Source organism: Caretta caretta, chromosome 1 (assembly GCF_965140235.1).
Source record: "Caretta caretta isolate rCarCar2 chromosome 1, rCarCar1.hap1, whole genome shotgun sequence".
Lineage (NCBI taxonomy): Eukaryota > Metazoa > Chordata > Testudines > Cheloniidae > Caretta > Caretta caretta.
In genome coordinates, this window is record NC_134206.1 from 27,024,040 (window position 1) to 27,045,479 (window position 21,440).

Below are 21,440 nucleotides of genomic sequence, written 5' to 3' on the forward strand. Positions count from 1 at the left end.
CTCTGGAGAGCCAGCTAATCCTAATGTAATTTAAATAGCATCTTTTCTTGGTGCTTGGTGTTGCTTTTATGTAAGCACGGTTGGAGAAAAGAGAGTCCCTCAGCTCCCCCTGGTGTGAATACTTTATTTGTACTATGTCAAGCAGAAAACAAATGTGATTTGTATGGCTTTTGATCAGTCATTTTTACAATGCTTTTCTACTGCTGTAAAGCAGAATAATACTGTCACAAATTTTACATTAAAAAAATACGCCTAGAAGGGATTGGTAGCTCTTGTGTGTTCAATTAATGTCAGGCTTGTAAAGTTCTCAGACAATAAGGGCAGCAAATACTCAGCTGATAGATGCTAAGAATGGGGAACTATAACTTAGTGGATCTTTGTGTTTTAATAATAATCTCTGATTGCAGTTCCCAGGACCTGGGTATAAAATAAACCAGCAACCAGGAAACTTGTGTGGGGTTGTTTCAGCATTCACTTTTGCAAAGATTTGAAGTAGCTATCTCACTGAAGTGTAGGAAGAGCAAGCAACCGTATGGTACCTTCCCTTCAGGCCTCATTACTGCAGACAGCTTTAGCATACGCACCTATGCAATCTTTGAGTGCTATTCTCTAAGGATATCATTGTGTGTGCACAAGTGTGCCCAGGCCCAGAAATTCTTTAATAGCGGTGTCCACTCATCCACACCTGCATCCTGTGCCCCGTTGTAAGCCCTACTGAGAGCAAAGGATGGTGCAGACTGACTGCCTCTCCCCTCTGCCATGTACATTGGTCAAACTGGACAGTCTCTACGTAAAAGAATAAATGGACACAAATCAGATGTCAAGAATTATAACATTCATAAACCAGTCGGAGAACACTTCAATCTCTCTGGTCACGTGATTACAGACATGAAAGTTGCGATATTACAACAAAAAAACTTCAAAACCAGACTCCAGCGAGAGACTGTTGAATTGGAATTCATTTGCAAATTGGATACAATTAACTTAGGCTTGAATAGAGACTGGGAGTGGCTAAGTCATTATGCAAGGTAACCTATTTCCCCTTGTTTTTTCCTAACCCTCCCCCCCCCCCCCCCGGGTTCTTGTTAAACCTTGGATTTGTGCTGGAAATGGCCCAACTTGATTATCATACACATTGTAAGGAGAGTGATCACTTTAGATAAGCTATTACCAGCAGGAGAGTGGGGTGGGGGGAGAGAGAACCTTTTGTAGTGGTAAACACCCATTTTTTCATGCTTTGTGTGTATAAAAAGATCTTCTATACTTTCCACAGTATGCATCCGATGAAGTGAGCTGTAGCTCACGAAAGCTTATGCTCAAATAAATTGGTTAGTCTCTAAGGTGCTACAAGTACTCCTTTTCTTTTTGCGAATACAGACTAACACGGCTGTTACTCTGAAACCTGACATTCCTTTTCTACCACTCATGGTCTGGGATGGAACCTCCATTTCTGTGGCAATTTCTGCTCTTGGGTGATTTACTTAATCAAATTTGTAAATATTGTAGATAGGACTTTTAGTTTCGATAGTTAGTTAGTTTGGCTTGTAGTGATAGTGAGCTGGAAGTTGGGGGGGGGGGGGGGTTCCCCCCACCAATTCCACCACTGTTTCAGGCACCTTTATGCCCAAAATTCCAGGCTTGAAGCCTTGCCGTGCGTGCCCCTGGTTTTCCTGATGACCTGCATAAGACCTGCCTGTATTGCCTCTGGGAAGCTCACATCCCTTCCAAGTCCAGTATCTGCCACACTTTCCCTCGTCATACCAGGCAGACTCGTGAATTCAGGCTCCAGAGACATCTTATGCAATTCTCATGAGGCCCCATTCAGATTATGGCCCTTCTGCTCCCCTTCCACTCGTCCAGACCTGCTGGCGAATCACCAAGCTTTGATGTCCTTATACAACTTCTTGAATTACAACAAGCTGTCAGAATTACATCAAGTTTCCACAGGCCATCCTGGATGAAGGAAAGTTAGTTTCAGTATCTTCTCTCCAGAAATCCCCTGATGTAGCAAACACAGTGTCACGCTCTTTGGCTACCTCGATAGTCTTGAGAAGGGCTTTGTGCCTACAGACCTCGGAGTTCCCTAAAGAGGTCCAACTACTGTGGAGGACTTCCCCTAGAAGGTAGCAACCTCTAATGACGAAATGGACGAGTCACTACATACCCTCAAAAATTCTCAAGTTATCCTCCACTTTCTGGCGATATATACTCCGGCAACCCATAGAAAATATTCCTGGCCTCCTCCACCTCAACATTGACTACTGTCTCCATCCTTCTGTCAACAGCAGACATATGAACCTCCCAAGAAATGGCAAAGGACCCAGCGGGATAGGCAGTCTGCACCATCATCCTCCACTCTGCAGTCTCAGCCAAAGTCATTTTGATGCAATGCCCAACGGTCAACAACTAGATTCCACACCCCCTGCTACACCTTCAGTGGCCACCTGTGTCATTTTCTCCCAGTGTGGCACATTATCACGACAGACAAATGGGTACTGGCCATTTCTGTCAAAAGGCTGCATGCTGGAAGTTGCTTCTTCCCCGCATCCCTTTTTCAGGGGCCCCTCTCACCAGAGGATTCTTAACAAGAAGCAGACTCTCTTCTCTAGCTGTGGGCAATAGAGCCCAAACCATCTCCTCATGTAGGTAAGGGCTTTTACTCAAAGTACTTCTTCTACCCCCCCCTTCAAAAAAAGGGGAGCTGGAGATCCATTCTGGACCTCAGACAGTTGAATGTCTTCATCTGACACTCAAAGTTCAGAATGACGACTCTGACCTCTATAATGCCTTTCCTCAAATCAGGTGATTGATTTACAGCCCTCAGTTTAAAAGATGCATACTTTCATTTGGACATTCATCCTGTTCTCAGAAGGTTCCTGGGCTTTACAGTGGGCCAAGAGCACTTTCTGTACAAGATGCTCCCCTTTGGCCTCCTCACAGCTCCAAGTACTTGCAATCATGGCCACATACTTTCACAGACAGGGAAGACCAATATTTCCCTACCTGGACAATTGACTGATCACAGGTCAATCATGCCAGGAGGTACAAGCAATAGCCACCACCTCACTCCAACTCTTTCATTCCCTCAGACTCTAAGTCAGTTTAGACACATTGACGCTCACACAAACCATAGATTTCACTGGGATGGGCCTAAACTCAGTCACATCAAGGCCCTACTCTGCCTCAAGACCAGCTCCTCGCCACTAGGGATCTGATCAACCAGCTTCATCTCAGACCTCAGACTCCAGTCCAATCCTGCTTGGTCTTTGTTAGGTCACATGGTGGAGTGCACCTATGTCTCTCCATTTGTGTGTCTGCACCTATGACCCCTTCAAATATGGTTACAGTCTATGCCCCAAACAGGGATTCCTTGGACAAGAAGGTCTCTCTTCCTCAGGAGATGTTGACATCGCTCACCTGATGGCAGAGCAGAGACACAGTATGAGTGGGAGTCTCCTTTGTTCCCACACTCCCTACAAAGTCGCTCACAATGGACGCCTCCCTACTGGGATGGGAGTGCATCTTGACAACCAGAAAATCCACGACTCCTGGTCCCCACAGGAATCCACACTACATATCAATGTGTTAGAGCTTTGGGCAGTTTACAAGACGAGCAAGTCATTTATACCCATTGTTTGGTCCACACACGTCCAGGTCAGAGCAGACAACATGACCATCTTGTACTATATAAACAAGCAGGGAGGAGCAAGATCCTTTGGACTCTGCAGAGAGACAGTCCAGCTCTGAAACTGGGGCATCAGCCACAGGGGGAGGGATAGCTCAGTGGTTTGAGCATTGGCCTGCTAAACCCAGGGTTGTGAGTTCAATCCTTGAGGGGGCCATTTAGGGATCTGGGGCAAAAAAAAAAAAAATTGGGGAGTGTGCCTGCTTTGAGCCGGGAGTTGGACTAGATGATCTCCTGAGGTCCCTTCCAACTCTGATAGTCTATGAGAATCACCAAACACATCCCAGGGTGATGAATTTCCTGGCAGACAGTTTCAGCAGGCATTTACACAAAGACCACCAGTGGGAACTCCACCCATCTTCCAACAATCTGGCAGGGTGTCCTGTCTTGGGATCCTTCAAGGCCTCAGTTCCAGAGGGGATGCCTTCCTGGGCAAGTGGTAAGAACCACTGATGTACACTTTCCCTCCCATCCCTCTGCTTCCTTGCATACTCAAGAAGATCAAACTTGATGGAACAACAGAGATCCTGATAGCACCTTAGTGGCTGAGGCAAATTTCGTTCACTACCACACTATAGCTAGCCTCACAGCATCCATCTACGTACAACCATTCCTTGGCCTGCTGTCCCAGAACATGGCTAGGAGGAACCAGCCCAACCCAGCATCCCTACATCTGGCAGCACGAGTTTTGGATGGACAACCAACATAGTTCCTCAGTTACAGCTTGAGACCTTTTATGCAGATATGTTACACCGCTACAGGGAAACAATTCTCCCTTTGGTGCCAGCACCACCAGTTACCTGCTGGGACACCAGGAATCCCCCTCATGCTGGAGTATCTTCTATCACTCAAGACATCCAGCTTGATCTGAAGACATCCAGCCTGATCTTTCTGCTCACAGGAGAACACTGTTTGAATCTTTAGCCTCCCATTCCCTCCTGCACCTATATAAGTGGCCTTCTTAACAATGATTAACTCTGCTAGAAGGGTTGGAAATCTTGGAGCCCTTAAGGTAGATCCGCCTTGTACAGTTTTCCATAAGGAGAAGGTTTTGTTGCAACTACATCCTATGTTCACCTCTAAGAGTTCCATCTTAACCAGACTGTTCACCTTCCAATGTTTTCCCCTAAGCCTCACCAAAGCATGGAGAAGACAATACTCCATTCCGTGGATGTGTGCAGGGCTTTATCCTTCTACCTGCACAGAATAGACCCCTAAATTCTTTGTTGTTGTTACTGAAAGAATGAAGGAGAAAGCTGTTTCCTCTCAAAGGCTCTCTAGGTAGATTTTCTCCACCATTCTTTCCCATGATGTTATGAAAGCCCCTCAGGGGCCATTCTGCAAAAGTCCAAGTGGCATCAATAGGGGAATCCCCCTCTCGGAGATATGCAGAGCAGCTGCTTGGGCTTCCATACAGACTTTTACCAGGCATTATTCACTGGTCCAAGCTTCTGCTATGGATGCATCATTTGGCTTGGTGATCTTCCACTCTGTGGCACAGCATACCCTCCTCCGCAACAAACACTGCTTGGGACCCACCCACAGTGAATACCCATAGGGACCCACACTTGAAGAAGAAATGAAGTTACTTAACTTACAATAACTGGATTTCTTCCAGATGCATAGGCCCTATGGATAATCATGGCCTGCCCTACTTTCCCTCTGCTTGTGTCATCTTCTGATTCGTGGTAGAGTTGGAGCTGGAGAGGCGATCAGTCTGCATCACCCTTATGCCCTCAGCTGGGAGCACAAGGAGATGCAGGGCGCAGGCATGGACCAGGCTATTGAAGAAGTTGCGGTCTCAGGCGCAAAGAGCACAAGTGCACACACAGTGAATACCCATAAGGACCACACATCTCAAAGAACTCCAGATACTGTAAGGTAAGTAAGCCTAGGCTTTCTGGTACTATAACTGGGATTTGAAAAATAAAAGACTTCATTGCCCAATTCCATTACTGTTCTCAACCTGAAAAAAGACTTTCCTTTCTAAAATGTCCATATTGTTGCTGGGACTGGGTGATGTAACTATCCCATCTGACAAATTTCGACCTATAGAGACAATGTTTTGTTCCTCAACACACACTTTTCACTTTCATACTGTGTGTGCAATGGAATGAAGGCAAAGTTGGTAGTGAAAGAATGCAGTTTGCTACCTGAGGTATACATTAGAACTCCATTTATCTGAACCGCCGTGATCCAGCTCTTTGTATTAACCCAACAACCGCCGCGCACAGGTCCAGGAGCTGGCGGTCTCTACTGTGGCCACTAGATGGCGATGCAGCCTCACTCTTCCCCATTCTCCGCATTACCCAAATTTTTGATTATCTGATCGGTCCTGTTCCCAATTAGATAAGATAAAGGGGTTCTGCTGTATTTGTTTTTCCATATGTACATTACTATTTCTCCAAGATGTTCTCTGAGGCAATGCATTTTCCGCATATTCTGTCTATTTCTTATCTATTTAAATTATGAACTCTTCAGGGCAGCAACTGTGTCTCTCAAGGTCTGTACAATCTATATAGCACAAAAGCAGAGGTCCTGTCTTGATTTAAGTAGTCACTACTGGAATATTGTAGTAACAACATGGGATAGAAGGGGAAATAGATACACAACTGCTGCTGTTGTCATTCGTGGGAATTCTTCTATGCCCAGCATAAGAGCCCATCCTTACTCAGGCAAAACTCATGTTGGAGTGACCATAGTAAGGTCTGGACCCTAAGCATTTATCACAGCACTGTAACAAATCTTCTTTTTCCTCATCACTTTACATTTCAAGGTTCGCTACAAATAGTAGCTAATTAATCCCTCAAACCCCAGTGAAGTCAGTGAGTATTAATATCGCCATTATACAACTGGAGAAAATGAGATGGAAATGTTGTTTACTTGTTCATGGCCACAGAGTCAGCACCAGAGAATGGGTTAGATCTCGGTAGTCACTGGTTCTCAGTTCTGGGCCTTGCTTCTGGACTGCATTGCTGGTTGGTTTTGCGAAAGGGTTACCGTGCTTTTTCAATCAACACCCTATGGTCAGGTGTAAAGGATTGCACAGATTGCTCACCGGGGATTTTTGGTATAAGAAAGGCCACTCAACTTTCCGCCCCCCCCCCCCCCCCCATCCCATGGCGTGCTAGAGAAATGAACACCAAAATTGCAACTGTTTTGCTTAGAAGCATTTTTTAAAATTCATCTTTGCTTCTCTTTCAGGTGTGAACAGAAAGGTGGTCTATTCCTTAGCGGACTCCGCAGATGGTTACTTCTCTGTGGATAGGTCATCAGGGATCATTATTTTGGAGCATCCACTTGATAGAGAGCTGCAGCCTTCCTATAACATCAGCGTAAAAGCATCAGACCAGAGCATTGTGTTGTCCCAGTCTTCATTTGCCACAGTTACCATTACAGTGCTGGATGTTAATGACAACCCTCCTGTGTTTGAGAGAAGAGACTACCTTGTTACAGTGCCTGAAGATACTTCACCTGGCACCAAAGTACTGGCTGTTTTCGCAACAAGCAAAGACATTGGTACCAATGCAGAGATTACCTACCTCATCAGGTCTGGAAATGAGAAAGGGAAATTCAGGATCAACTCAAAGACGGGTTTGTAATACAACACCCACAAAAAGCATCTCTCTAATTAATAGACAAGTTCCACATGAAAAGGAGTGGTGTGATTTAGGGCCAGATGCAGTCACAGGTACTCAAGTGGATAGTACCTTACTCCATGAATCAGTGGCCTGGGATGTTATAGGCTCTGAGTATGGATAGCAGAAACTAGTCCTTGGGGCCCAACTATGCAGTCCTTACTCACACTCATGAGCACTTATGCCCAGTGGAGCAACTCAGGTGCTCACCAGTGTGAGCAAAGGCTCTCTGATCCTTCCCTTAAGAACTAACTTGCTGTGCTACCCAAATGTGACTCGCTGCTGACGCTCGGCAGATTGGGAGAAGATTGATCAATGGACAGAGCACTAAGGGCTTGTCTCTGGCCTTACGTTTATAACCCTGTAGAACTGCACTGACTTCAGTGAGGTTGCTCATGATCTACAGGATTGTGAAAGTAGGCTTAAACTCTTTATGCTTTTATTATGTGTAATGAGTTTTTCAAAAAACAGACTGCTTGGCTTCTTTAAAGAAATACCCAGAAACACAGGGTATTCCAAAAGGCTACTGCTGTTTCAGTTTCCTGATTGGGATCTATTCATTATCCCCGTTAAGTAACAGCAGTGAGCTGTCATCTCTTTCTGTACCTCTCTCAGTCAGCATTCCCTCATCCCACAATATTCAGGAAGAGCCATATGGACTTGCCACCTGAGGTTCTTACCTGATTGATCTGTAATGTGAAAGCTGAAAGTAACAGTTGTTTATGGGTAGCTATAAATGTAGCTCTTAGCCTAGAAATACCCAACATGACACGTTATCTCACATACACTATACTGTGTAAAAAAATTCCCCTTCTCTCTATGGAAACTCTTCACTTACGTTAAAGGGCTTTTTAAAATAACTAATGGAAGTGTGCTTTAACTTCAGTTTATTTCAGCAAGGAGTAGGTGAATTTATACATAAGCACCATGGAAAGAGATACTTAAATATTGTTAAATTTGCATTTGACAAGGAAGCCAAGGAGATAGATCAATAAAAGACAGAGGTGAAGTTTAATCGCACAAGAAGAAAATAGCATTTATTATTCATTAATGTGTGACAGCCTCATTATTGTCAGTTTAGATGCAGGAGCTGAGATTCCAGACAGCCATATACTGATGTAACATGCCTGATCAGGGCTTGAAAAATAATCCCCCTCAGTCACGCCATTTATCAATGGGAATTTCCTGCTAGCAAGTGCAGGCTTCTCCACGGGTCCTCTTCAGCGCTCCTGCTCTCAGCAAGTCATGCCAAAGGGGGAGTAATGCTCGTCTGGCTGGGGTTGCTACTCAGCCCTTCCCCTTAGTGCCCAATGGTACTTCCCTCAATGCATTTTACTCAGTGCAAAAAAACCTCTGGCTAAAGACTTGTATGTAAAGTGATTATCTTCTAAAGGTAGCATTGGTACATGAAGTTAATAAGATGAAAATGTATTCAAATCATTGGAGCAAGAGAAATTCTGTTCCTGCAGTGTTGTGAGATAGAGGTCAACATTGTTAAACCTGGTTGCCTGAAGTTAGGCTTCTAAGTCCATATTTACGCCCTAAACAAAAATAACCTGATTTTCAAAGCTGATGATTACCCAACAGCTCCCACTTCAGGTGGAGTTGTGGGTACTTAATGCTATGGAAAAATCAGACCTCCTGTATTTAGGCTGCTGAAGATAGATATAGGTGTCATTAGCCATGTAGGTTTGAAAATTTTGGCCAGAATGTTTATTGAGTTCAGAACATTGAGCTGTGAATCAAGATGTCTGGATTCCATTTCCCGTTCTGCCACTGACTCTCTGTGAGCCTGGGCAAGTCATTAAACTGTGCTTTCTCTGTTTACCCATCTATGGCACTGGTGTAATAAAAGCTACCTCTAGTGGTGCCATTAATCATTGTGAACCACTTGAAGTTCCTGTCTTGAGAAGTGATATATAAGCTCAAGTTATTATATCTTTCTTTAATTTATACAAGAGGAAATGCAGATGTCTAATTGTATATTTTCCTTGGATTTGCTGGCATTATCGTTTCAGTAGCATCATGTGGTATTTTGCAATGGTGCTAAATAATGTATTCTATTCTATAATTTTTTGGCTATCACTAACGCTGATAATATTACTGCTCACAGAGTTTGCTTCTTTAGATCTGTTAACATTCCCTCTCTTCTTTCAAAGGATCCATTTCTGTAATTGAAACTCTGGACTATGAAATGTGTAAAGACTTTTACCTAAGAGTGGAAGCAAAAGATGGAGGTACGCCAGCCCTAAGTGCTGTTACTACAGTGAACATAAATGTAACGGATGTTAATGACAATGCACCAAAATTTAATCAAGAGGCCTACAGTGCAGTTATCAGTGAGGATGCTTCAGTTGGTGATTCCGTTATTATGGTGAGTATAATGTATATGATTTCAGACAGAAAGTCAATACAAGGTGTTGCGATAAATAACTATGTTTGCATAAAGAAAAGGAGTACTTGTGGCACCTTAGAGACTAACCAATTTATTTGAGCATGAGCTTTCGTGAGCTACAGCTCACTTCATCAGATGTTTACCGTGGAAACTGCAGCAGACTTTATATACACACAGAGAATATGAAACAATACCTCCTCCCACCCCACTGTCCTGCTGGTAATAGCTTATCTAAAGTGATCAACAGGTGGGCCATTTCCAGCACAAATCCAGGTTTTCTCACCCTCCACCCCCCACACAAATTCACTCTCCTGCTGGTGCTAGCCCATCCAAAGTGACAACTCTTTACATAATCAAGTAGGGCTATTTCCTGCATAGATCAAGGTTTTCTCACATCCCCCCCACCCCCATACACACACAAACTCACTCTCCTGCTGGTAATAGCTCATCTAAACTGACCACTCTCCAAGTTTAAATCCAAGTTAAACTAGAACATCTGGGGGGGGGGGTAGGAAAAAACAAGAAGAAACAGGCTACCTTGCATAATGACTTAGCCACTCCCAGTCTCTATTTAAGCCTAAATTAATAGTATCCAATTTGCAAATGAATTCCAATTCAGCAGTTTCTCGCTGGAGTCTGGATTTGAAGTTTTTTTGTTTTAAGATAGCGACCTTCATGTCTGTGATTGCGTGACCAGAGAGATTGAAGTGTTCTCCGACTGGTTTATGAATGTTATAATTCTTGACATCTGATTTGTGTCCATTTATTCTTTTACGTAGAGACTGTCCAGTTTGACCAATGTACATGGCAGAGGGGCATTGCTGGCACATGATGGCATATATCACATTGGTGGATGTGCAGGTGAACGAGCCTCTGATAGTGTGGCTGATGTTATTAGGCCCTGTGATGGTGTCCCCTGAATAGATATGTGGGCACAATTGGCAACGGGCTTTGTTGCAAGGATAAGTTCCTGGGTTAGTGGTTCTGTTGTGTGGTATGTGGTTGTTGGTGAGTATTTGCTTCAGGTTGCGGGGCTGTCTGTAGGCAAGGACTGGCCTGTCTCCCAAGACTTGAGAGTGTTGGGTCATCCTTCAGGATAGGTTGTAGATCCTTAATAATGCGTTGGAGGGGTTTTAGTTGGGGGCTGAAGGTGACCGCTAGTGGCGTTCTGTTGTTTTCTTTGTTAGGCCTGTCCTGTAGTAGGTAACTTCTGGGAACTCTTCTGGCTCTATCAATCTGTTTCTTTACTTCTGCAGGTGGGTATTGTAGTTGTAAGAAAGCTTGACAGAGATCTTGTAGGTGTTTGTCTCTGTCTGAGGGGTTGGAGCAAATGCGGTTGTATCGCAGAGCTTGGCTGTAGACGATGGATCGTGTGGTGTGGTCAGGGTGAAAGCTGGAGGCATGCAGGTAGGAATAGCGGTCAGTAGGTTTCCGGTATAGGGTGGTGTTTATGTGGCCATTGTTTATTAGCACTGTAGTGTCCAGGAAGTGGATCTCTTGTGTGGACTGGACCAGGCTGAGGTTGGTGGTGGGATGGAAATTGTTGAAATCGTGGTGGAATTCCTCAAGGGCTTCTTTTCCATGGGTCCAGATGATGAAGATGTCATCAATATAGCGCAAGTAGAGTAGGGGCTTTAGGGGACGAGAGCTGAGGAAGCGTTGTTCTAAATCAGCCATAAAAATGTTGGCATACTGTGGGGCCATGCGGGTACCCATAGCAGTGCCGCTGATCTGAAGGTATACATTGTCCCCAAATGTGAAATAGTTATGGGTAAGGACAAAGTCACAAAGTTCAGCCACCAGGTTAGCCGTGACATTATCGGGGATAGTGTTTTTGACGGCTTGTAGTCCATCTTTGTGTGGAATGTTGGTGTAGAGGGCTTCTACATCCATAGTGGCCAGGATGGTGTTATCAGGAAGATCACCGATGGATTGAAGTTTCCTCAGGAAGTCAGTGGTGTCTCGAAGGTAGCTGGGAGTGCTGGTAGCGTAGGGCCTGAGGAGGGAGTCTACATAGCCAGACAATCCTGCTGTCAGGGTGCCAATGCCTGAGATGATGGGGCGCCCAGGATTTCCAGGTTTATGGATCTTGGGTAGTAGATAGAATATCCCAGGTCGGGGTTCCAGGGGTGTGTCTGTGCGGATTTGATCTTGTGCTTTTTCAGGAAGTTTCTTGAGCAAATGCTGTAGTTGCTTTTGGTAACTCTCAGTGGGATCATAGGGTAATGGCTTGTAGAAACTCGTGTTGGAGAGCTGCCGAGCAGCCTCTTGTTCATATTCCGACCTATTCATGATGACAACAGCACCTCCTTTGTCAGCCTTTTTGATTATGATGTCAGAGTTGTTTCTGAGGCTGTGGATGGCATTGCGTTCCGCATGGCTGAGGTTATGGGGCAAGTGATGCTGCTTTTCCACAATTTCAGCCCGTGCACGTCGGCGGAAGCACTCTATGTAGAAGTCCAGTCTGCTGTTTCGACCTTCAGGAGGAGTCCATCTAGAATCCCTCTTTCTGTAGTGTTGGCAGGGAGACCTCTGTGGATTAGTATGTTGTTCAGAGGTATTTTGGAAATATTCCTTGAGACGGAGACGTCGAAAATAGGATTCTAGGTATCATGTTCGTGGGGGTGGAGGGGCAGAAGGAGAGGCCCCGAGATAGAACAGCTGCTTCTGCTGGGCTGAGAGCATAGTTGGATAGGTTAACAATATTGCTAGGTGGGGTGAGGGAACCATTGCTGTGGCCCCTTGTAGCATGTAGTATGTTTGCATAAGCATATAATAAACAATCATTCTGTGGCTGTACAGATGATAAACTGTAATAGCCACTGCACCTTTTGACGACCTCATCTGCCATCTGTCCAGTATTCTGTCTCTTCTAGAATTACTTTTAATGTTCCAAACCGCCAATCAACTTTCAAAGCAACTGCCATTTCCCCCCCTCCGCCCCCTCCCAAAAAAAGAACCCGTGAGATAAAATGTTTTCTTTTTTCCTCTCAATTTTGCAGTCCACCCTAGGCATACTTTTGCCCTGGACCCATGACAGGTGATGTCTGATGTCTCGTGGCTCATCAGAGGTAGAAACACATCATGTTTCTCATTGGAGAGGCAACATTTATGGCTTTCCAGTGAAATAAAAAGTGTTTGAATCTAGCCCTGCTGGAATACAACATAGCATACCTCAAATCACAACACCTTCTACTGTATCTGAGACATCTGGCTTTAGTAGGGAAAGGTTGTGAAAACTAGAAGCATTAAAAGATTTTAAGGCTGAGAGTTTCAAAGGCTCCTAAGGGAGTTAGGCATCGAGCTGCCATTAAAAGTCACCTAACGCCTTTGAAAATCCCACTCTAGAGCATCAACAAATTTTCTAAAATAACTTCTGTCTAAAATGTGGATAGCCATCTGTCTTAGAGGGTTTAGACATAACAAATCCTGCATATAGTTATCAGTGGTTCACAGTCATGCTGGAAGGGCATAACAAGTGGGGTCCCGCAGGGACTGGTTCTGGGTCTGGTTCTGTTCAATATCTTCATCAGTGATTTCGATAATGGCATACAGAATATACTTACAAAGTTTGCAGATGATACCAAGCTGGGAGGTGTTGCAAGTGCTTTGGAGGATAGGATTAAAATTCAAAATGATCTGGACAAACTGGAGAAATGGTCTAAAGTAAACAGGATGAAATTCAATGAGGACAAATGCAAAGTACTCCAGTTAGGAAGGAACAAACAGTTGCACACATACAAAATGAGAAATGACTGCCCAGGAAGGAGTACTGTGGAAAGGGATCTGTGGGTCATAGTGGATCACAAGCACTGGAATAAATTGCCTAAGGAGGTTGTGGAATCTCCATCATTGGGGATTTTTAAGAGCAGGTTGGACAAACACCTGTCAGGGATGGTCTAGACAATACTTAGTCCTGCCTTGAGTGCAGGGGACTGGACTAGATGACCTCTCGAGGTCTCTTCCAGTTCTATGAGTCTGTGATTTTCTATGATTCTGTGTTGGCAGGGAGTTAGACGAAATGATCCTTGCAGTCCCTTTTAACCCTATGATTCTATGTGGCCTAAACAAAATGTATGATTGTATGCAGCGATATGAAGAGCTCATTGGTACTTGTTTCATATGACTTGTATAACACACACACTGGCTTGCCCCTTGCAAATAATCTTCCCATTCCAAATTTGCGATGAGAGAACTTTTAGACAAACATGCACTGTCTAGTAAGTTATATCTACTAACCTGACGGAATGTAAAGTTATTCCTTTGGGGTTTTGATTTCTTATTGTACCATAGAAATATTTCTTAATCTGTATAGCTAATTTTATTCTTCTCTCAAAAAGTTGATAGCAGAAGACCAGGATAGTCCTACCAATGGCCAGATTCATTTTTCCATAGTGAATGGTGATCGGGACAATGAATTTTCAGTTGATCCTGTTTTGGGACTTATAAAGGTTAAAAAGAAATTGGACAGAGAAAGGGTAAGATAACATGTGCTGGACTTTCTTCTAAACTTACTAGAAATTGCATATGTATATTGACTTCAGCTGTGCTGCTGGCTTTCTGCATGACTGCAGGCTTGTCGTTTATGTAGTCTGCAGTTGGCACTACAAAATATTCTATCCTCTATTTCTCTTATTGCCCAATTCACTCCTTTCACCCCAGTCCTATCTACAAGCAAACTGAGCTTCAAATGCTCCCCTCTCTACTGGTATCAGATAAGATTAAAGAAGACAAACCTGTGACAATGCAGAAAGCTGTAGTGTTAATGAGCTGCTACCCTGTTTCTGTCATACACATACACAATGGTGATTGTAACACATTCTAGACAGTAACAACAGGCACAGAGCCAAGACCTCAACTTTGAATTGGCAATGTGTGTAAAATATTATTAGCAAGGTTATGTGGTGAAGTGGCCAAGCTATCGAGGTAGTGATAGGGTGCTATATTTGAGAGACCCCATTGCTTTGTTTACCCCAGTACAACATTCACCCAAGACAACTTATCACCATTTTACCCACCTCTCAAATAACAGCATTTGACAAACAAAGATGGTTTGCCTAGTGTTAGTGTGAGCATAGGAGAAAGTTACATGACTTCAGTAATCTTACAACACATAGGGAAATCTCTGCAGGTAGCACTAGGGGTGCTAAGGACACAGACGTCATGCGGTCAGTGCATGTGTTTGTTCTTTGCTGTGCTGTGGTCTATAGGCTAGATAGGTGCTATATATTTTTTACTGTATAGCCTTAATTTTTTAATTTGCATTAATTTAATGTTTGTGTTAGTATAGCTGCAAAGTACACACGCACACAGGTGCTTTATATAAACATGCATGTAGGACTAAATTCACCACAGGTATAAACAGGGGCAGTTACGTGATGTGAGCAGAGTTGCACCTGCTTACATCAGTAGTGAATTTGGCCCATTGTCTCTGGTGTTCTTCGGAGACAATACAGCACGCCCAATTCTGAAATACATAGAATGTAGGATATACTCTAGGACATCGATGTCGGGCTTCCTCATTCTTGTACAAAAAAAAAAATGTATAAGCTAAACTTCCGGAAGGAGAAACAGTACTCATTTCAAAGGGGTAAACATACAGACAGGTTAAGTTCTTAAATCCAAGGTGAGTGATAGAGGGCACAGAAAGACAAAACCAAACAAAAAAAATTGTCGGAAGAAGTCCCAAGACAGCAACCAACTCTGAACCAGCCAAAGCTTGTCATAGGAGAGAGGGAAGTAAGAAAATCCATTCCCCAGGTGCTGTTGTGATGTTTTAAACCTAATGCCACAGGCATCCTGTGGTTTGTGCTATCGTCAAAGGTAAAGACATGTCCCAAAAGCATAAAGACAACTGCTCCCCTAATGACATGTATTGTGTGGCTGTTTCTAATAAGTACCGAGAAAAATCTTTTTAGTGGCAGGTAGATGATAACCAGCTGCAAACTACCTATCCAAGCCAGGGGGTACAGAGGCACAGGTGTTACTAGCCATTGAAAGTGTTTTTCAAATCATTTAGGCTACCTCTCTATGAACTTTACCTTAGTACTTTGCAAATGCCATGTTAGAAGTGTTTCATGTTAGATAGATAATGAGACATGCTCTCAGAAATCATGTACAAAAGAGTCTTGGAAACCATTCCTAAAATCCCAGTTTGACTGGAATCTGACCAAAATGTTGCAGTAGACACCTAACTCAAAGTATTCTCTGTGTTTGCTTGTAAGTTAAAGTTGTAATGGCTGATTTTGCATATTATACGCAAGGCACCATGCAGTTTGTTTTTGAAGTGTACCATTATCTGTAGTATGCATTGTCTGGTGCAGTTATTTTAATATGGTGACGCCATTCAGATTATTGATAGCCTTATAAAACAGAGTTTGGGACACAGTGAAGCACTAAACAGGGAAATATTATACAAAGGGCAGGACAAGTAATGAGGTGAGACAGCTTTCCACAGAATGTGGTACGTAGCACACAAGATGGAAGGAATGATTGCTGAAATTTAGGACCCCTTTCGCATTGATTTAATGTTTTCACCTTTTCGCAGGTGTCTGGATATTCACTAGTTATTCAGGCAAGAGACAGTGGCATCCCTCCTATGTCATCATCTGTAACGGTCAACATAGACATTTCTGATGTGAACGATAATAGCCCTGTATTTACACCAGCCAACTATACAGCTGTAATTCAAGTAAGTGTATCCTGCACATCAAAAACTGATCTGACCTTTAAACATGAAAGCATTTGGTTACCATTAAGTTACTTTTGATCAGCCCAAGGTATATCAAATTGTCTCATTGCAAGCAAAGGATAGGCATGTTTTTCTGAACTCTTTGACAGGACTCTGTTTACGAGATTCCTCAGAATCTGCCACAGATTTTACCACTTATCCCAGCAACTCAAGAAGCTTTCCCCTTGTCTAAGAAATGTTTTTTATTCTTCTTCCGCAATTGTAGCCATTCCAGTTGCCATGTCGGGCTCTCTTGTCTTTCCTGCCTGTCCCACAGCTAGATAAAGAATTAGCTTAAATTGTTTACAGAGGGTTCAAGCCCTCCTTGATCAGAGGAGAGAAGAAAATGAAAGAAGTTCTGGAATTTCCATTTCCCATACTCTCCTGAAGAGTTTCTGCACTCTTGACTAGTATATTCCATGTCTGGTACTGTGAAGATGGATCTATCTGTCTATCTTAGAGTTTTATACTGCCCCCCAATCACTGTGGTATCTCAGTGCCTTCCCCATAAAATCAAGAGCAATTGCAAAGTCCCTAGGGACTTCATGGAGTCTCTAGCACTTCTCCCTTTACAGGGTCAGAGCTCTCTTTGGGGTAGGTTTTTGGGGGCGGAGTTGGGAGAGAATCTAAATCTCTGGCAACCCCATGTTATTTGTTTCAGTGTATCTTGTGGGAAAACCATGAACATTGCATCACAATGGGATGCAGGCATGAAAAATTTTATGAAACAGCTTTTTGATATGATTACCTTCATAGTACTGGGGACAGTTAAATGTTCTGACTGGCAAAGTACTGCATCACCCTTGTAAATGCATGTTGGTCCTGCCAAATATACCAATGGCTGCCCAGCCCTAAGCTAGGTGATGAGCCGACAAGAGGTTAAAGTTTTCTTCACTTTATTCAGTGTACTAATAATAATGGTCATGTGTAATAGATACAGTGGTGGTTAAAAAAAAAAAAAAGGCCCAAAATCTGGACTCCTCACTAGAGAATCTCTGTCAAATTCTGCTCTCAGTCACCTCTGTGCTTCCTGCCAAGTGAATCGTGTTCCATGTGTGTAACTGGAGCACAATGGGGTGGAATGTAAAAACTATGGGGAACTGCTGTGGAAAAACCATTTTCCTGTGTATTCTGAATGTTATTTTAACAATATGGTGAGATACGTCATTGTAATTTCTCTTTATACACTGTGTATATGCATAAAGGAGAATAAGCCAGTGGGCACAAGCATTTTGCAGCTGGTAGTGACAGACAACGATTCTTTTCACAATGGCCCCCCGTTTACCTTTACCATTCTGACTGGCAATGAAGAGGAGGAATTTATGTTGGACCCACATGGAGTTTTGAGATCTGCAGTTATCTTCAAGCACATGGTAGCAACTGAATATATGCTCTGTGTGCAGGTATGGCCTTATTATTGCATATCAGCACAAACCAAGAAAATTCTCTTAGTGTCATGTCATTTTTGCCACTATTTTTATGTTTTATGTTTTTATGTTGTCTGTTTGTTTTGTTTTTAATTGATTTTATTCAGTTAGTCAATATAGTGCATTGCAACGTACAGTGCACAAAACAGTACATTTCCTTCACTGCTCACAAACCCAATTTCATATAAATATAAATAGGTAACCAGCCACCTTACCAATTTTATTTGTATGGAATGGGATTTGTGAGTAGCAAGCGTATGATTTAAGATTTTCATTTATTTTTTTATAAAGCTCAGGAAGGAAAGTAGGGGAATAGAATATCCAGGAAAAAAATACCTTCTGCACATATAAACACACAACAAAATATTGTTATAGGGAAGGAAATCACACTGGTTCCTAAGTCCATAAATGTAGTAATACATTTTCCAAAACAGACCAAGAACTCATGAAAATTTTCCAGGTTTGTTTAGTTTAGAAGGGAGATGAAAAGAGAGCTGCTAATAGAAGTCACTACCGAGGAGCTTCATAACCAGAGTAATTTTTGTGACGTCTAACTCAAAAGTACATTGTCTGCTTCTCTTCATGATTTACAGGGGGAAAACAGTTGGGTGTCATTCTGCAGCAAGCCTAAAACTCATAAGCACTGAAACCAATTTTATTCTCAAGCCTTATAGGAATAAAAAAACCCTTTCCCTAGCCTTTATTATAAAACTGCCAATTTTTAGGCCAAACTAATTTTCCTAAGCAAAGTTCTGGTGAGGCTATAAATAGCATATGTAATGGAAATGTGGTTGCAATTTTAGCTATGTACCTGTGACTGTGATATAAATGGAGTAAAAGATAGACATCATATTCTAAAATGTATCAAAATATATAGAAAAATATTGTGGTTGACTTTTGGAGGCTTAATGGACCCTTCGCATTCCTTTCTTATTTAAGGGCTTCTACAATTAAAACATTTTTAATGTTATTTGGAGTGTTTGGACCCCACCAGCATACCTGACAGTTCAGGGCAGCTGAAGGAAGAGCCTCTCTCTCTCCACTCTACCACCAGTCCTCCTTTGTAGTTTTTATTAACATTAAATTTGGAGGAGGGACAGGTCAACAAAATGACCTTTTTGGCTTTCCAGCCCTATTCAGGGTGAGGAGGAGTGATTTTCAGAGGTGCTCAGCACACACTGCTCCTACTGAAGGTGTATATATAATTCTTATTAGCATTCTATATTTTTTTCTTTTTCCTTGTTGATTTTTATAACCACATTCAATTCTCCAATAAAGTTCTTCGGATCAAGTGGCAGGTCTATGTTCTTTTGTTCTGTTCTCCTTCAGAGTGAGTAGTAAATCTTAATAGTGAGCTGAATGGAGCATTTTTATTACTGCACAAAAAGGACATTGATCCAAGTTTGCATAGCCTTCTGTCAGGAAGGCCTTGAGTTTTTTGTCAGACCTGCTCTATTGCTCTCTCTAAAAAGTGAAAATGATGCTATCATATGTGCTCTGGGTCACAGAGTCAGCTGTCCAAGCTCAGTTCTACTCTCATATTTTATTGTTAGTAATAGAACATGCATCTTATTTCATCTTTGGAGGGTGATAAATTTTCTTTATTTCAAGCATGTTTCTTGAGTGATTTAGGTAAAGCAATACAGAAAGCAGTATTAAAAACACCAACCCTAACTTTCTAAGATCCTCATAAGCTAAGCAGGGTCAAGGTGGATCAGAAACTTCTGAAGCATGCCCAGCTGCTGCAGAAAGCATTCTTGATGATTAAGTAGGTTGCACTCTCTTCTTTGAGTCAGTACTGAACCAAAGCTCCATCAGATGTGCAGGAGGGGCCATCATTCAAATGGGAATTTGAGACTAAAATAAAAAACCTGAGCATTTGTGGTAATTGATGTAATACCGGAGTACAAGTTCTGTCTGTGGTATTCTGGTCGTATTTCAGTCTGCCTATATGTTTCCCCCTGCAGTTCATTTAGATACAGTTTTCTTCATTTCCCTAAGGTGTTTTTGTATTCCACATCAGAGGTGGCAGCATTGCAATGTGGGGCCAAGTTCCTTTATGAATATAGTTAGTAAAGTACTTTGAAAAGAGTGTCAGGATGACAGGCTTTATAAATATAGTAGTAGGGAGGAGGAGGAAGAGTGAGGATTTGTTACTATTGACTGTGATTTATGCGTGTGCTTGTTCTTTCCAAATTAAATTAGGCTAAAGATTCTGGGAAGCCCCAACAGGTATCCCACAGTTACATCCAAGTGCGGGTCATTGAAGAAAGCATTCACAAACCAACAGCCATTCCACTGGAGATTTTTATAGTCACCATGGAAGATGACTTTCCAGGGGGTGTCATTGGAAAGATTCATGCCACAGATCAAGATATGTATGACGTTCTCACTTATACCCTGAAGTCAGAGCAGAAAAGTCTGTTCAAGGTTAGCAGCCATGATGGCAAGATCATTGCCCTGGGAGGGCTAGATAACGGCAAGTACACGCTGAACGTGTCAGTTAGCGATGGTCGGTTCCAAGTGCCCATTGATGTTATAGTCCACATGGAACAGCTGATACAAGAAATGCTGCAGAACACGGTCACCATCCGATTTGAGAACGTTTCCCCTGAAGATTTTGTGGGGCTCCACATGCATGGGTTCAGGCGCACCTTGCGAAATGCTGTGCTCTCGCAGAAACAAGATAGCCTGCACATTATCAGCATTCAGCCTGTGGCAGGCACCAATCAGCTTGACATGCTGTTTGCAGTTCAGATGCACAACAGTGGATTCTATAAGCCTGCTTATTTGATTCAGAAGCTTACCAATGCAAGGAGACACTTAGAAAATGTGATTCACATCTCAGCTATCTTGGAGAAGAATTGTTCTGGACTAGATTGTCAGGAGCAGCACTGCGAACAAAGCCTGTCTATTGATTCCCATTCCCTGATGACCTATAGCACAGCGCGAATTAGTTTTGTGTGTCCCCGTTTCTACAGAAATGTACGCTGCACATGTAATGGTGAGTATGACTCCCTCTTCACCTTCAATCTTTCCACATTATGGGTTAGGATAGTTTTTGTTTCTCTGATGCAGATTGGAAGGGGCAGTTCAATTCATTTAGTTAAAGAGCATGTGGCAAATGTATGGTGGGAATTGATTTCTGAGGGTGGTTAAGAATTGTTCACGTTTATTTATGTAAATGGAAGATGGTGAACTTTCACCTTCTGTGACCAAAGGCCACTTTGCTGGAGGCATGGTAATCAGAGCCATCAACAAACCTTCTGCTGTGGTTTGCCACCCAATCTGTAACAGTACTGAATAGTACATAAAGTGTGGTCATGTCAGAAACTGGCCAGTCAGTATTTAGCGACTGCACCCAGCGTTTTGAAAGTGAGAATGATCTTTAACCAGAGGTGAAAGTAAGCCGGTACGCCCCGGTATGGCATACTGGCAAGAGCCGGTGCACCGTACTGGGACAGCCCGGCTTCCCCAGGGGGCAATTTAAAGGGCCTGGAGCTCCCAGCAGTGGCACTGGTTCATGAAATTGTTCCGCTGTTTTGAAGGGATTTCATATGGGAAT

At 42.9% G+C, this 21,440-nt stretch overlaps 1 protein-coding gene across 11 annotated transcripts in view; it reads left to right on the forward strand.

Moving 5' to 3' along the window:
* FAT3 (FAT atypical cadherin 3) overlaps positions 1 to 21,440 on the forward strand; it is a 586,875-nt gene that overhangs the window by 504,195 nt on the left and 61,240 nt on the right. For all 11 annotated transcript variants that reach the window (XM_048842637.2, XM_075126639.1, XM_048842665.2 and 8 more), the window contains 6 exons: positions 6,890 to 7,279; positions 9,483 to 9,697; positions 14,059 to 14,196; positions 16,266 to 16,409; positions 17,654 to 17,851; positions 20,081 to 20,879. In XM_048842637.2, coding sequence (XP_048698594.2) covers positions 6,890 to 7,279; positions 9,483 to 9,697; positions 14,059 to 14,196; positions 16,266 to 16,409; positions 17,654 to 17,851; positions 20,081 to 20,879 — 1,884 coding nt within the window. The remainder of the gene's footprint in view (positions 1 to 6,889; positions 7,280 to 9,482; positions 9,698 to 14,058; positions 14,197 to 16,265; positions 16,410 to 17,653; positions 17,852 to 20,080; positions 20,880 to 21,440) is intronic.